Raw genomic sequence first — 14,168 nt, 5'->3', positions numbered from 1 at the left:
CCTGCCTCTGCCTCCCGAGTACTGGGATCAAAGGCGTGCGCCACCACACCTGGCAAGAGTCTGCCTCTTAACCAAGGCAAAACTGTTCCTTCTGGCATCCATGCTGCTCTGTTCAGGTCACATTGAAGGCTTCTCCTTGGCTGTGTTCTCCACACATCTGTCTGTCCATCCTGCTATGTTAGACAAAGATGTCTCCAGCTCCCCATCTGATAACCAAGTGAAACAAACAAGAGCTTCACTGCTGCCCTGCGCATCCTGGTCCAGTCTGGGGACAAAGCCTCATGGGACCCCCAACCCGTGTGGCCTTGCTAGCTCTCATGTGGCTGACCAAGGCTTTATTGGATACATAGAGCATTTAACGGCGTCCAGGGCTTGGCTGGAGATTAGTGGTAGAGCGCTCGTCCATCCTGCATAAGGTGCTGCATTCAAATTCAGCACCACTAAACACTTTTTAAAGCCCAGGGCGTCCGTCCATATGAAACTGGGAATTGTCAGAGAGAAGGAGAAAGACATGGAGAGAAGAACTAGGAGGAGCTACGGGCTTGAAGACCCGTGCCCACCATCCTCATGGGAGAGTTCACCTTCACTAGGGACAGGGGCACATCATGGAGCGGGAGGGGAAGCAGACAGGTTTGGGACATATTTCAAGGAATTTCCCTCTGGGTGCATCTTCTAAATGAAGCAGGAACACAGTACCAGACACATAAGAGAAGGAAGAGATGTCTTCACTGAGGAACAGGGTATGTAATTATCCGGGGAAACATCGGGTGCTTCTGATACCAGGCAGAGCCATGTGTGAAGGCTGCCCCAAGGCCTGGCAGGGGCTGTGCAGTCCGTAACCTACTTTGTCGGTAGAAACATAGTGGTGGTACAAAGGGTCTCCTGTGTCAGTGGGAAGCATAGCATTTTGAGAACATGTCACCCACAAGGGGTAGGCGCTTGCAGGTCTCTCATCCACAGCTTTGGCTTTGTGTTGTGAACACGAAGCATTCCCAACAATGTGTGTGTGTGTGTGTGTGTGTGTGTGTGTGTGTGTGTGTGTGTGTGTGTGTGTTGGGGGGGGGGGAGTCTGACAATCAGGAAAGCTCACCAGGAGTCTCATTTCACCCCAAGGCAGCTCTGGCTAACATTCTGGTGTGCTGTGGTTGGTTTGTTTGCTTGCTTGCTTGGTTGTTTTTGTTTTGTTTTAATGGAAGTGGGAATAATAGAAATGAGAATAGACCTTGCCCTACCCAGCTAAGCAGCAAGCTTATCAGACTGGGACAGACCAATGTGGTTGCCTTCCCCACTCCTCGTGAGGTCAAGGAGGACTGCGTGGAAGAGAGTGCCTAAAAGTAATACCTTGCCATGAGGTCTTTCTCTTGTGTCTCTCCTGTTCCGTGTCTCCCTCCTGCTCCCCGTCCCCATGTGTCTGAGGAGTGGATATGCTCAGGGTGACAGGAAGAGAGAGCTAGAACAGTCACAAGACAACTAGGGATTCCATTCCATCACAACCTCTTCATCTGGGCCGTGCACAGCCAGCTTGGCTGAACTGGGTAGTCACACAAGCAGAGTCCCGGTGCCCTCTCTCTCTCTCACTGTGTCCTGGTTCTTGCCCACACCACATGTCTCTCTCCCTGCTGGGTGTGTCCTCCTCAGACAGCAGTGACAGTGAACTGGAGTTGTCCACGGTGCGCCATCAGCCAGAGGGCTTGGACCAGCTACAGGCCCAAACCAAGTTCACCAAGAAGGAGCTGCAGTCCCTTTACCGAGGTTTCAAAAATGTGAGTCTCCGTGTCCACATTGGAGTCTCTGGAGAGACTGATCATCTTCCCATCTTCTCCCCAGGAGATCTAGAAAGTTCTCCAGAGTACAGTAAATACCCTAGAGGGTCTTTGCAGGGCTCATAGTTGTGGGAGAGCTATTGGGGGAGGGGCGTCAGCATGGATATTGTGAAGGCCACTCTGCTCTTCTGTCGGAGCCATGGACGCTGTATCAGTTGGGACAGCATTGGCATGTAGCAGGCAGCCTCCACAACCCTGTCTACACTGCCTTCTGCCTGCCCCACAAAAAGCTTCCCTAGCTCGGAGCTCAGAGGGGCACAAGTGTGTCTCAGGTAGTGAGTATTCTCCAAGAGGGTGGAGAGGGGTCAGCCCTATGGGGAGCCAGGAGTGGCCAAGGCCACTGAGAGGTGTGACTTCCCCTTGCAGGAATGTCCCACAGGCCTGGTGGATGAAGACACCTTCAAACTCATTTATTCCCAGTTCTTCCCCCAGGGAGGTAAGTCCAAGGCCAGGCTCCCCCACCAGCCCCAAGCCCTGACTACACCCCTCTTCTGTGGGGAATGCCCTATGACCGTTCCTACCTTCCTTTTCGGAGGGTCTAATGTTGCCTCTGACCTACCAGAGAGGAACTCCCACTAAGCATGAAGCTCCAGATGGGACTGTGAGATATTGGAACAGTCTTCCAGGCAGCCCCCCCCCCCAACTCCAGCCTTGCCTTTTCATCCCCCAGATGCCACCACCTATGCACACTTCCTCTTCAACGCCTTCGATGCTGATGGGAACGGGGCCATCCACTTCGAGGTAGGTCCCTGCTGTCCCATATGTCCTGTCCCTGAGGTCTCCAGACTGGTCTCCTCACCCCCAGGATCAACTTCGTAGGGCTGTTGAGAGAGTCAGGCTCAGTCCTGGGGTAGAGCCTTCCACGTGTTGTCACTCAGGACACAAGTGGACTGTTGACCCTTGGCTAGCAAGGGTAGGGGACCAACAGCGCAGCCGCAGCTCTTTCTTCCATTCTGGGAGTTTGTATCCCACCTAGCCAGTGGGGAAGCTGCCGACACACCCTCGGCTAGCAGTGACCCAACAACATGAATCTACATTTTTAAGGAGGCTAAGGATTTTTTTTTTAAATGTTTATCATGAATTTGGCGAGGGGTACATGCCATAGCAAGTGTGTGGAGGTCAGAGGACAGCTTGCAGAAGCCAGTTCTTTTCTACCATGTGGGTCCAGGGGATTGAACTCAGGCTGTTGGACTTGGTGACAAGTGCCTTTAATATATCATCAGTCTTTATTTTTGATTCTTGAGACCAGCTCTCTCTATATAATCCAGACTGGCCTCAAACTCATAAGCCTCCTGTCTTAGCCTCCCAGGTGCTAGGATTACAGCCATGAGCTCCCAGCACTTGGAAGGCAGAGGCAGGCGGATTTCTGAGTTCGAGGCCAGCCTGGTCTACAAAGTGAGTTCCAGGACAGCCAAGGCTATACAGAGAAACCCTGTCTCGAAAAAAACAAAAAAAGAAAAAAATTAAGATAGAAAAATGATAGGGGATGTTGACTTCTGGCCTCTGCTTACATAGTCATAGATAAGTANCCAGCCTGGTCTACAAAGTGAGTTCCAGGACAGCCAAGGCTATACAGAGAAACCCTGTCTCGAAAAACCAAAAAAAAAAAAAAAAAAAAAAAAAAGACAGCCATGAGCTATCATGCCTGGCTCTCCTGGCAAGACACCATGAGTGAAGGCCAGTGTTACTTGGGGTGAGGAAGGAGAAGCAGCCACTCCACATCACTCCAGACAGCCTGGGCTCCCCATGAGCAGTGATTATCATGGATTCCTCCCAGGCCCAGCCACATGCAGTCATTTGAGACAGGCTCCATCCGTGGAGCCCGGGCCCCTAAAAATAGCTGCAAGAGAAAAGCTGAAACCTCTTCAGAAAGGGACCTCACTGAGAGCTAGCCTGATCGATAAGTGCCCCAGCTTGGCTTCCAAGGCCAAGGGCGGCCAGCGGGAAAGCGGTCTAGCAAGCACACAGCTCAGAAATGCCATGGACCGCTAGGCTGGGGTAATAATAACTCGTCAATAATGCCGCTGGGTTATTTTTACACAGCAACAGCCACACTGATACACAGGAAGGGCCTGGGAGCCTGGGCTTGGCTCTGCGACCACAGCCCCTGTCCCAACCATCGCTTCTGTATACACACGGTGTCGGCCATTGCTTCTGTATACACACAGTGTCGGGTGTCGCTTCTGTATACACACAGTGTCGGCCATTGCTTCTGTATACACAGTGTCGGCCATCACTTCTGTATACACACAGTGTCGGGTGTCGTTACTGCTTATTTTCATTAACGCCTCAAACACCAAAGTCATTGCAGACAGAAAAGACAATAAGAACAGGGAGCTAGTGGGGAGCTGTGTGGCCTCCCAGGCTTCCCCTGTGACCCGTTCCTGGGGTTCCCCCCTGAGACCACACAGAGGCCTTGAGCAAGCATGGAAAGGAGCCCACTGGGGAGTCCAGCCATGACCACATGGGAGAGCTTTACTTAGTCATCAGTGAGCCCTTTGGTCAGTTTCCAAGGACCCTTTGGTGTGTTCATGGACCAGGAAGGGCATAGTGCCTACTGCCTCCTATGACTGTCACTTGCCTGTGGACCCTTCCCATATGACACGGAGAAGGCCTTGAGGTAGGTCATATGTCTGGGAAGCGGGGCATGTCAGTGGCTGAGGCAGAACCTCTGGTACCTTCTCACGTCACCCAGTACTGCTATCTTCCAGTCTTCCACACAAGCCTCTATGTGAACCACATCCCCTTGGCTTCAGTCTCCTGAGGAACTTTGGTTGTGACGTTCTCCTCCGGGATGCTTGCTGCAGGAAGGGAGGGGCACAACTCAGCATCATAGAACTTCACAGGAAAAAAAAAAAATTACAACATCCCATCCCTTGACAAAATGAGGATGGCAACAGTAAAACTGTCAAACCCCGATAGAGCCAAGTGGACGTCGTCCCAGGTCCCTCCCGCTTTCTGCCTGCCGCAGGCAGTGCTGGACGTGGATGAGCTTCCCGGTCCGTGAGACGAAAGCCCTTTCTAATTCAGCTAGTTCAACTTATGAGAGAGGCACATTGCTTTCCAAACACTTCAGTAACTGTGGATGCCTCCCGGGTTCCCAGCTTGGAAGTAGCACTGGACCAGCTTCTCATTGAAAGAGTGAAGCCATCAACCGTCTAGAGGTGTGGCCACTTCCTTGTTCTGTACGCCGAACCCTAACCCTATAGCGGCTTCCGTGACACTGATGGGGCTGGCCTCCCGAACGGTGTTAACACTGCTATCACAGGTTGGCCTGCAGCCCATCAGTCACCCTTGGCTCTTATCTTAGCAGCTTCATTGCGTTCAATCTTTGGGATTTTGCCTTTGAAGCCTGGGAAGGCTCTGGGTGCCCAGAGTTAAGACTGGTGATGGTCACATGTGAAATTGTGCTGCTTCCCTTGACAAATGAGGTCCTCAGGAGGCCTCGCAGAGACAGTCAGTCCTCTGTTAGCAGCGGGCTGTGTGGCTAAATCCTCCTGTGACGCTAGGAGGGTGCTACCGCCCTCTTGTGGTGTGCTTGAGAAAGAGCCCACCCAAGGTAGACACTGCACCGTCAGCCTCCCACGGGGAAAGCCTGTGGAGTGGGCGGGGTGGAGGTGGTGTGTCATGCCTTGGGGTGGGGTGGGGGGTGACTTTGAATCTTCCCTGCTTGGGTAAACCACACCCACACTTTAGTGATCATTCCTCAAGCTTAAGAGGGTAAAAAAAACGTCATCTTGCTTTTCCTTTGACGTGTTTTCATGACTTCCAAGACCAGAGGCAGACTTTGGGAAGATCCTGTGACCCCCTACACCAAAGTTTTAGGCTCCAAGTCTCCTTTTACCATGTTTCCATGACTCCTCTGGTCCATCCTGTTCAGATGTGATGTCATGAGCCTCCGCAGGCACACACCTTTCCCATACCCCTCTAGCCAACTGACTGTAGGATTGTAATGTGACTTGGAGAGTGAGTCCCAGCTCCCTCAGGCCCTCTTGGATCTCCTGTCAAGTCCCCTGGACTGGGGAATCCCCTTAGCTCCCTCTTCCTGGCTCTTATCAAGGGTGCATATTCCAGCAGCTCCTTGGAAAGAATATGAGAGGAGGGACTTTGAGCCTCTGGGTATCTCTGGGTGAACTTATCTTTACCCCCGACCCCCGTCCGTATGTTACATAGACTAGCACTTCCAGGGAAGCTGTTTCTCAGGCCTCATGCCTCTAGGGCTTGTCAACAAATAATTCTGATCAGGAGTGTGGGGACCTTATTGACAAGGATGGATGATTGATGGATGGATGATTGCTATTGATTGGTTTTCCCAGTTGACTTTGTGTTTATCTCTGGAAACACTCTCTTGGCAGCCAATTTTGCTCAGCCTCACCAGGACCTGTGCCCGTGGGCTCAGCTGGAGCTGATCTCAGGCAGTCCTGAGATGGGGGTGGGGCCTGGGAACTCTTTCTCTATTTCTCTGACTCATTTTGCTGCATTTTCTCTGGTTCTGCCTGCAGTTTCTGTCCTGGCAGCACTGTCCCTTGAGATCTCTCTCTCTCTCTCTCTCTCTCTCTCACTCCTCCTTCCCTTTCTCCCTCCCCACCCCCTCTCTTCAGTTCCTTGCTCCTCCAAACTGTTTTTTTGTTGTTGTTGTTTTTGATCCCTAACAACCAGTTCTCTCTGGTTTGGGATTATTTCTCTCTCTTCTCTTTAAACAGCATCCTATTTTTATTGTAAGTCATGCCAGGTTCTAACCTCTGGGGTCTCCTTGTTTTTGTAATGTTTTTCCCCTTCTGGACTGTTCTGTTCCTTCCAGATTGCTTTTCTGTTTCTCCTGGTCCCTCCTTCTTGTGGTACGGCTCCCTGGGAGTAGGGACCGAGTCCTTGAGGATCCACTCTGTCCCCCTGCAGCCTCCATCTGCAGTCCTCAGGACATCCCCTTCCTCTCAGGATAGCCAACGAGCATCCTGGAGCCGGGGTGGGGGTAGGGCTTACCTCTCACACCTTCCAGGAGGGGGGGAGCACCTCCCTCCAGGTGCTTTAATTAACAGCTGGGATTCATGCACAGCAAAAGGACCTTTGACATGTTGATGCTTAGTAGGCTGAAACAGAACAGCCTGCATATTGGAAGAGCACCCCAGACAGCAGAAATGTACAAAATGAGCACAGGACATCAAACTAACAGTTGAGTCTCTTTGCTTGACTCAGAATAGACTACCATGCACACATGCACACGAGCATGTGTGCACACGCATGCATGTGCGAACACACACACACACACACACACCATTGCCATGTACACAACCCCACATGCTGACCACCCCGAGGAGGAGGACCTCATTTGAAGGAGTGTGAATCTCAGTGGGAGTCCCATGTCACATAGTGGGCTGGGAAGGGAACCCCAGCTGTGGCTGCTCCTCCTCACTCTCCCTCTCCTCTGCAGGACTTTGTGGTTGGGCTCTCCATCCTGCTTCGAGGGACGGTCCATGAGAAGCTTAAGTGGGCCTTCAATCTCTATGACATTAACAAAGATGGTTGCATCACCAAGGAGGTACTGGGCTGGCAGACCTTCCTGCCCCTCTTCTCTCTCCTGAAGCCACTAACCTGGTGACTCTCAACCCTGCCTTGCAACCTTGCCACACAGTCTCACATGTGGTTGGTTTGGCCCAAACATTTTTATCTGAAACAGTCATAACTTCTTGTTTTGGAGGCAGGTTCATAAATCCATTTCCAGTTTCTCTTGGGAGTCATTGGATAGGCCCCAGCTCTCTCTAGGCCCCTCAGACTCACTCACCACTGCCCTGGTGGAAAGCTTTGGCCCCTGGAGGTAACACTCAAAGGCCCAGGCATCCCTGCTGTGGAAGCAGACTCATGCAGCTCTCTGTTCCCCCAGGAGATGCTGGCCATCATGAAGTCCATCTACGACATGATGGGCCGCCACACCTACCCCATCCTGCGGGAGGACGCACCCCTGGAGCACGTGGAGAGGTTCTTTCAGGTGTGTGAGCCCTGGCCTTGCTGAGGGGAGGAGACAGCCCTAGTGGGTCTTAAACCAGTGCCAGTGAAGAGATGCAACTAGGCTTCCCTCCCGCCCTAGCTGATGGTCAGAGCCCCTCGAGGAGTAAATGAAACCAGGCCCTGTCCTAGTGAACTTCATTTGGGAGTAAAGTATCCCGAGTGCCTGGATGCGGGGCGCTGGCCCTCGCCCAGGGAAGGGACCAGTGTTTTAGCGCCTTCTGGGACAGATTTGGAACAAGCTCCCTCCTTCCACCCTACCTGAGTGGTATTGAAGCTGCCTCCGTTCTGGAGGGGCTGGAGGAACTGGTGGTTTAGATTTTACCCTGTCATTCCATCCCTCATATGCTCTGGCTTCTGTCAGAGAGAATGCTGGGAAGCTGAGCTGAGGTAAACCAGCAGGGAGCCCACTAAGCAGGCCACCTGAGGAGATGCCAAGGGCAGGGTTGGGGCAGGGGAAAGGGTGGGAAATAGAGGGACCAGCTGAACTGGAGGAACGCCCCGCCTCCACCCCACAGCATCTTCAGGCTGGAGTAGGGGAAGGAAGGGCCTAAGGGGCAGGCTCACCTTGGGTATGGTTTGGGTTGCAGAAAATGGACAGGAACCAGGATGGAGTGGTGACTATTGATGAGTTCCTGGAGACTTGTCAGAAGGTAGGTGGCATTAGAGGACTGGACTTGGGGCTCTCTGTAGTCTCTCTCTCTCTCTCTCTCTCTCTCTGTCTCTCTCTCTGTTTCTCTCTCTTCTCCCTGTTTCCCCCTCACACACAGGACTCTGTTCTTACCAGGGCGTATGGAGGATGCCCTAAGCCACCCTCAGGTCCCAGGTCCCACCAACTGGAAGCTTTCATCTTTCCTGAGTCCATCTCCTCGGTGTCCCCTGAACGTGCCATCTCCCTCATGCACCCAGTCCCCACCCCCAGAACTCCGCAGACGTGGGGTCAGCAGGAGGGTGATTAGCCCAGTACACACACACACACACACACACACACACACACACACACACACACACAGAATCACACTACAGGAAAGGTCCCCAGAGCTTCCCTGGCACTACTGCAGGTCTCCTCTCAGAGTCCATGGTGGCCGGACCCTGCTCCATTAGGAGGGGTGATAGGCTGCACCTTGCCACTTGGGCTCTGGGGCTGCCTTCTCCTACTTCACACCTCTGCTCCTCAGCGTCCCATCTACCCAGTGAGGCGGCCTCTGACAGGAATCTGCAGTAATCGAGGTTGGGGAAGCAGCTCCTGACTGACCTCTCCTTTTTTTCCTTACAGGATGAGAACATCATGAACTCCATGCAGCTGTTTGAGAATGTCATCTAGGACATGTGGGAGGGGACCCTGGGTGGCCATTGCTTCTCAACCCAGAGAAGCCTCAATCCTGACAGGAGAAGCCTCTATGAGAAACATTTTTCTAATATATTTGCAAAAAGTGAGCAGTTTACTTCCAAGACACAGTCAGACACAGACACACAGACACACACACACACAGACACACACACACACACACACACACACACACACACACACACACACACACACACACACACACACACACACACACACGGTTCCTCTGGCTTGGCCAAGGAAGTGGCAGCCAGAAAGCACCCCCACCTATTCCCACGTCAGTAGAAAAGGCTGCCTCTAGGATGGCCAGCCCTGGCTAGATGTTCCCCACGAGGAACTCCAAGATCAAGAGGACCGGGTCTACAAAGCTAAGGTCCCTGTGTCTTTTCTACCGCTCGGGAGAGCAAACCACTCCCTGCCTATGGAAGCTCCCAGAGACTCCACGGGGGGCCAAGAGAGGAGGGGTCTGAGGAGGGAGAAATGGTGTTGGAAGCTGAGCTTGCAGCCTTATGCTAACGCTCATCTGGGGTCCTGGAACCTACTGTGCCAGGCTACCTACTGTGGGGTGAGCTTAGAGAGCGGGGGGCCACTGGACTATGTCCTCATGTAAGAGTGGGGCAGGATTGAGGTTTTTGGAGAAACTGAGGAAACAATTTGTCCATACCACTGGGTGAAGACTGCTGGCCAATGGGAATGTAGCTGGTGGAGATATTCCAACTTCCAGCACCAGGCTGGCCTCTCCAAGGTCCTCTTTGTTCTCTGGGGAGATCACCTGGCTCAGGGACTGATAACCAGGGAGCTGGACTGAAATGGGAGGGGTGTGGTAGGGGGCATCCCCCTCCTTTTCCCTGACCACTTGCCACCCAGTTCCTTAACAGTGGATAGGCCACACCTCTGTGGCTGTCCTTGAACAGACTCATCCCAACCAATAAAAAAAGCACAAACTCCTAGCAGCTCAGGCCAAGCCCACAAGGGGAGGCCTGGGTCCCTGCAGCCCTGATTCAGTGGCCGAGGAAGATGCTCAGAAATTCATCCTGTACCTCGGAGCCTTGGGGGTCTCACAGCCCTTTCCCAGCCCAGCTCGCCAACATTCTAAAGCACAAACCTGCGCCTGCGGACTCTGCTTGCCCGGGCTGCTCCCTGGGGATCAGAGGTCATTGTTAGCCCTAAGCTGGAGCTAGCCCTGGGGGCTGGGGACCTGTGACCAGGTGACAGGTCAGCAGACCCTCGGGAGGAGAGAGAGCTGTTCCTGCCTCCCCAGGCCTCCCCCAGAAGGAGCAGCGTCCCAGGCAGCATGTTCCCTGGAGGAACATTCCCATGAAAGTACATTCCATCAGCTGAAGCCCGGTCTCTGCTCAGGCCTGCCTCTGAGAGTCCACGCGTGTTCCCCAGAAGGCCAGCCCCAAGATAAGGGAGGTCGTTAGAGGAAGGACAGGGTGACAACACCCCTATACACAGGTGGACCCCCCCCCCAGGGCTGCACTGACTCCATCTCCATCCCGGCTGGGGCCTTCCTTTACCCTATCCACAGACCACCAGCTCTCCCTGGCTCAGGGACCTCCCCCTCCCCATCTGGCTCTTCCCATCGAGGCCCCTGTCTTGTGAGAAGCCAAGGCCACGGGAAAAGGCCACCACTCTAAGCTGCTGCATCCCCTAGCCTCTGGCTGCACGCCCAACCTGGAGGGGTCTGTCCCCTTTGCAGGGACACAGACTGGCCGCATGTCCGCATGGCAGAAGCGTCTCCCTTGGGTGCAGCCCAGCCTGGAAGGGTGGTTCCTGTTTCAGCGCCCACCAATATTCAGTCCTATATATTTTAATAAAAGAAACTTGACAAAGGAGGACTCTCTTCAGCTTCATCAGGCTGGCCAGTCGGCCATTCCCTCCCTGCTGCTGTTAGCTGACTCCTGCCCGGTAGCTTGGAGTTGAACGCTGACAGGTGGCTTTGAGGAAGCAAACGCCCAGAAATTTCCAGGCTCCCAGTGTGACATCACTGAGGGGGAAAATGTCATACATCACGGGCCTTAGGGACATCAGTAGATGTTCTGCTGCTGGAGCCATAAACACATACGGCTGTGGGACACTGTGGCTTTCTGAGATGTCATTTATATTTCATTGCCAGATCAGTTTTCTTCCCAATTCCAGAAATTCACTTCTGGGTGTCCTTTGGCAAGGGACGACAGGCCATATAGAAAAGGAAGCAGAGAAGAAATGTCAGTGCAGCTGCGTTGGTAGCATGCTTACCTGGCATTCATAAAGCCCTGAGCTTGGGGACCAGTTTGTGTGGGGCTAGGGACTTACAGCACCACATGCTTCTCATTCCAGCACTCAGGAGGTAGAGGCAGAAGGATCAAGGTCATCCTCATGGCCAGTTTGAGTCCAACCTCAAACTACATGAGAATTTGTGTATGTATCTGCATGTGTAGCACAGCAGAAGAGGGGCTCACTTCTGCCCAGAGTGGCTGGAGGATGGTGGGCAGGGGGTGTTTGTGGCTGAACAGATAGATGCTTGGAGCAGGGAGGTAATGGGGGGAGGGTGTGTACCTTGTCAGTGGTCCCACTGGACAGCAGATTGATGAGTGAATAACAGAACAAGGTGAAGACTGTGAGGCAATCCCACAGGGTCCTGAGCCAGCCTTAAGCACACAGGGCAGACAGCAGCACCCCATGCTGCTCCATGACAGTCGTTGGGTACAAAGCCTATTGTTCCAGGTGGCTGTGTGACCTGGACAAGTCATACAATCTCACTGCTTCACTTTCCTCTCTCATGAAACAAGCAGAGACAGAGACAGAGAGACACAGGGAGAGAGAGAGACAGAGACAGAGAGACGCAGGGAGAGAGACAGAGAGACACAGGGAGAGAGGGGAGAGAGACAGAGAGACACAGGGAGAGAGGGAGACAGACAGACAGACAGACTGTACTGCAGAGCCAGACTTACTTGAGCAGTCTGAGAACTGGGGTCAGGCCCTTCTGTATTCCAGAACACAGGGCTCCTTTGCCTTTCCCCTCTGCCATGAGCAGCGTCTTTCTGCTCCCACAGGGTCTTCTTTATCTCCGAAGGGCACACGCCCCAGAACTGACAGCTCTGACCACATCCTCTGAGTGTGCTAGCTCACACATGTAATAATCTTGGCCCCTAGGATGCTGAGGCAGGAGGATTAATCTCTGAGTTTGAGGACAGTCTGGGCTACACTGACTGCCAGGCCAGCCTGGGCTATGTAATGAGTACAATGAGAACTGTCCCAGACAAAGACTGTCCTTCCTGCTCATGGTGACTGTCCTCTGCCCATTCTCTTACCAGCCTATGGATTGGCCACTCCTTGGGACAGGGGTCAAGGCTGATCCAACCATCTCTGGGCAATGCTCCACACAAGCCCAGGGATTCCTTAACACAGTCCCAAGCCCCTAAGGCATTTGACATATAGGGCATAGGCCCCGTGCTTCCACTCTGGGACTTTCTGACTCATGTTGAGTATAATGTCACTGAACTTCAATTTCCTTAACTGGGAAAAAAAAATCCTTGATAATTTTTGATAATTGGGGCTTGTCTGTTCTGAGACAGGGTTTCACTATGTAGCTCGGGATGGCCTCCCCCTCTGTGGCCTCTTAACAGATGTTTTTGCCCTGCCTGTGCACTGACATTTCATGTATAGAAGCACAACTCACACTGATAAGCCATCAGATAAAGGACATGTGTGATGGCCTCCAATTTCCTTAGTCACCCCAAAAGCAAATGTGGGAACCGGGATGCTAAGGTGGGGCAGTCCACATCAGTCAGGCCATAGCAAGTGATCCAGATGCCCTGCCCCTTGTACCGCCCACCTCACCATCTGACCAAAACAGAAAGAGATTCAGAGCAAACCCTGACCACTGGGGACCTGATTTTAGAGGGCATTTTCCAGTCTACAATCTGGTTGCACTCCCTCTATTGACCACCAGGGGGAAACAGCACCATTTATTCTTTCATTGCCTCTGACTCAAGGTCCCAGGGGAACACATGGAAAGGAAAGTATCTGTCATTTCCTTCAAAGTCCCAACGACATTTTCCTATTTCTGCCTCATCTTCATTGGGGTTTAAAAAAATAAAAATCAGCATGCATAGAGTATATGATGAAGCAATTCCACAAATGCACCCACAGGAAACCAAAGTGGGTGTTGGGGATAGGGGACCCACAGCTATGTCCTCCTGTTTTATTATCCAGGACACAGAGAACGTCTCACACACATAACCACTTGGCTTTTTCTAATCTTGGGGGGCAAACATCTTGAGAACTCTGCCATGTCTGCCAGCAGGGCCCCTATAAGCTCCAGGAGACAGGAAGAAGACAGCAGTCTACGGGGACCTTAGGAAGGAGTGTCACTGAGCAGAGGTAGTTCTCACAGGACTGAACTTCAAAGCAACTGCACCCTCCCCCTGGAGGCAGAGTTCTTTACCCAACCTCAGGACTCTTGAGTCTGACCTTGGCCAGTGACCTGGAACCTTCAGGAACATCAGCACCAGCCTTTGCCTTCAATTCACAGAGGTCCCATGACCACCCTCAGAGGCTACACAGCCGCAGGCCAATTGCAGGGCTGTGTGCTGATCCACTGTCTCATCACTGCTCATCTGTGCTGCCTGGGCTTCCACATCCTTCCTACCCAGCTCTTCCCACCCTGCCTGCCACGTCACCGTTCCTGAACCTAAATCAAGGGGTACACTGATTTATCAGACCCCATCCATACACCAGGCCACCTCATGAGGAAGCCACAGTCTCTGAGAGACAGCAGTGAAGGAAGTCCAAAGCTGTGTGTAGCTCCGAGGAACACACCTGGGCCACAGGTTGGAAGACCAAACTTGTCAGTGATGATGTAAGAAGACCTGCCTTTCCCAAAGAGCCATGTCTAAGCAAGAGCAGACACCAGAGAGATGGCTCTGCGGGGAAAGAGCTGGCTGTGTAAGCATGAAGACATGGTTTTAGATCCCAGCATCCATGTAAAAAGCTGAGTGTCATGGCGCATA

General features: G+C 52.7%; 1 protein-coding gene across 3 annotated transcripts in view; it reads left to right on the top strand.

Moving 5' to 3' along the window:
- The window catches only part of Kcnip3 (potassium voltage-gated channel interacting protein 3), a 64,971-nt gene extending 53,835 nt beyond the window's left edge, over positions 1–11,136 (top strand). The window contains exons 2-8 of one of the 3 annotated variants that reach the window (XM_021192308.2): positions 1,639–1,763; positions 2,190–2,259; positions 2,494–2,564; positions 7,252–7,359; positions 7,702–7,806; positions 8,414–8,476; positions 9,100–11,136. In XM_021192308.2, coding sequence (XP_021047967.1) covers positions 1,639–1,763; positions 2,190–2,259; positions 2,494–2,564; positions 7,252–7,359; positions 7,702–7,806; positions 8,414–8,476; positions 9,100–9,147 — 590 coding nt within the window. In that variant the 3' untranslated portion in view covers positions 9,148–11,136. The remainder of the gene's footprint in view (positions 1–1,638; positions 1,764–2,189; positions 2,260–2,493; positions 2,565–7,251; positions 7,360–7,701; positions 7,807–8,413; positions 8,477–9,099) is intronic. The other 2 variants (XM_021192307.1, XM_021192306.1) reach the window with 2 other exon arrangements.
- The last annotated feature ends 3,032 nt before the right edge of the window (positions 11,137–14,168 follow it).

This window comes from Mus pahari, chromosome 3 (assembly GCF_900095145.1).
Source record: "Mus pahari chromosome 3, PAHARI_EIJ_v1.1, whole genome shotgun sequence".
Taxonomy (NCBI): Eukaryota; Metazoa; Chordata; class Mammalia; order Rodentia; family Muridae; genus Mus; species Mus pahari.
This window is presented reverse-complemented; position numbering and strand designations above follow the sequence as displayed.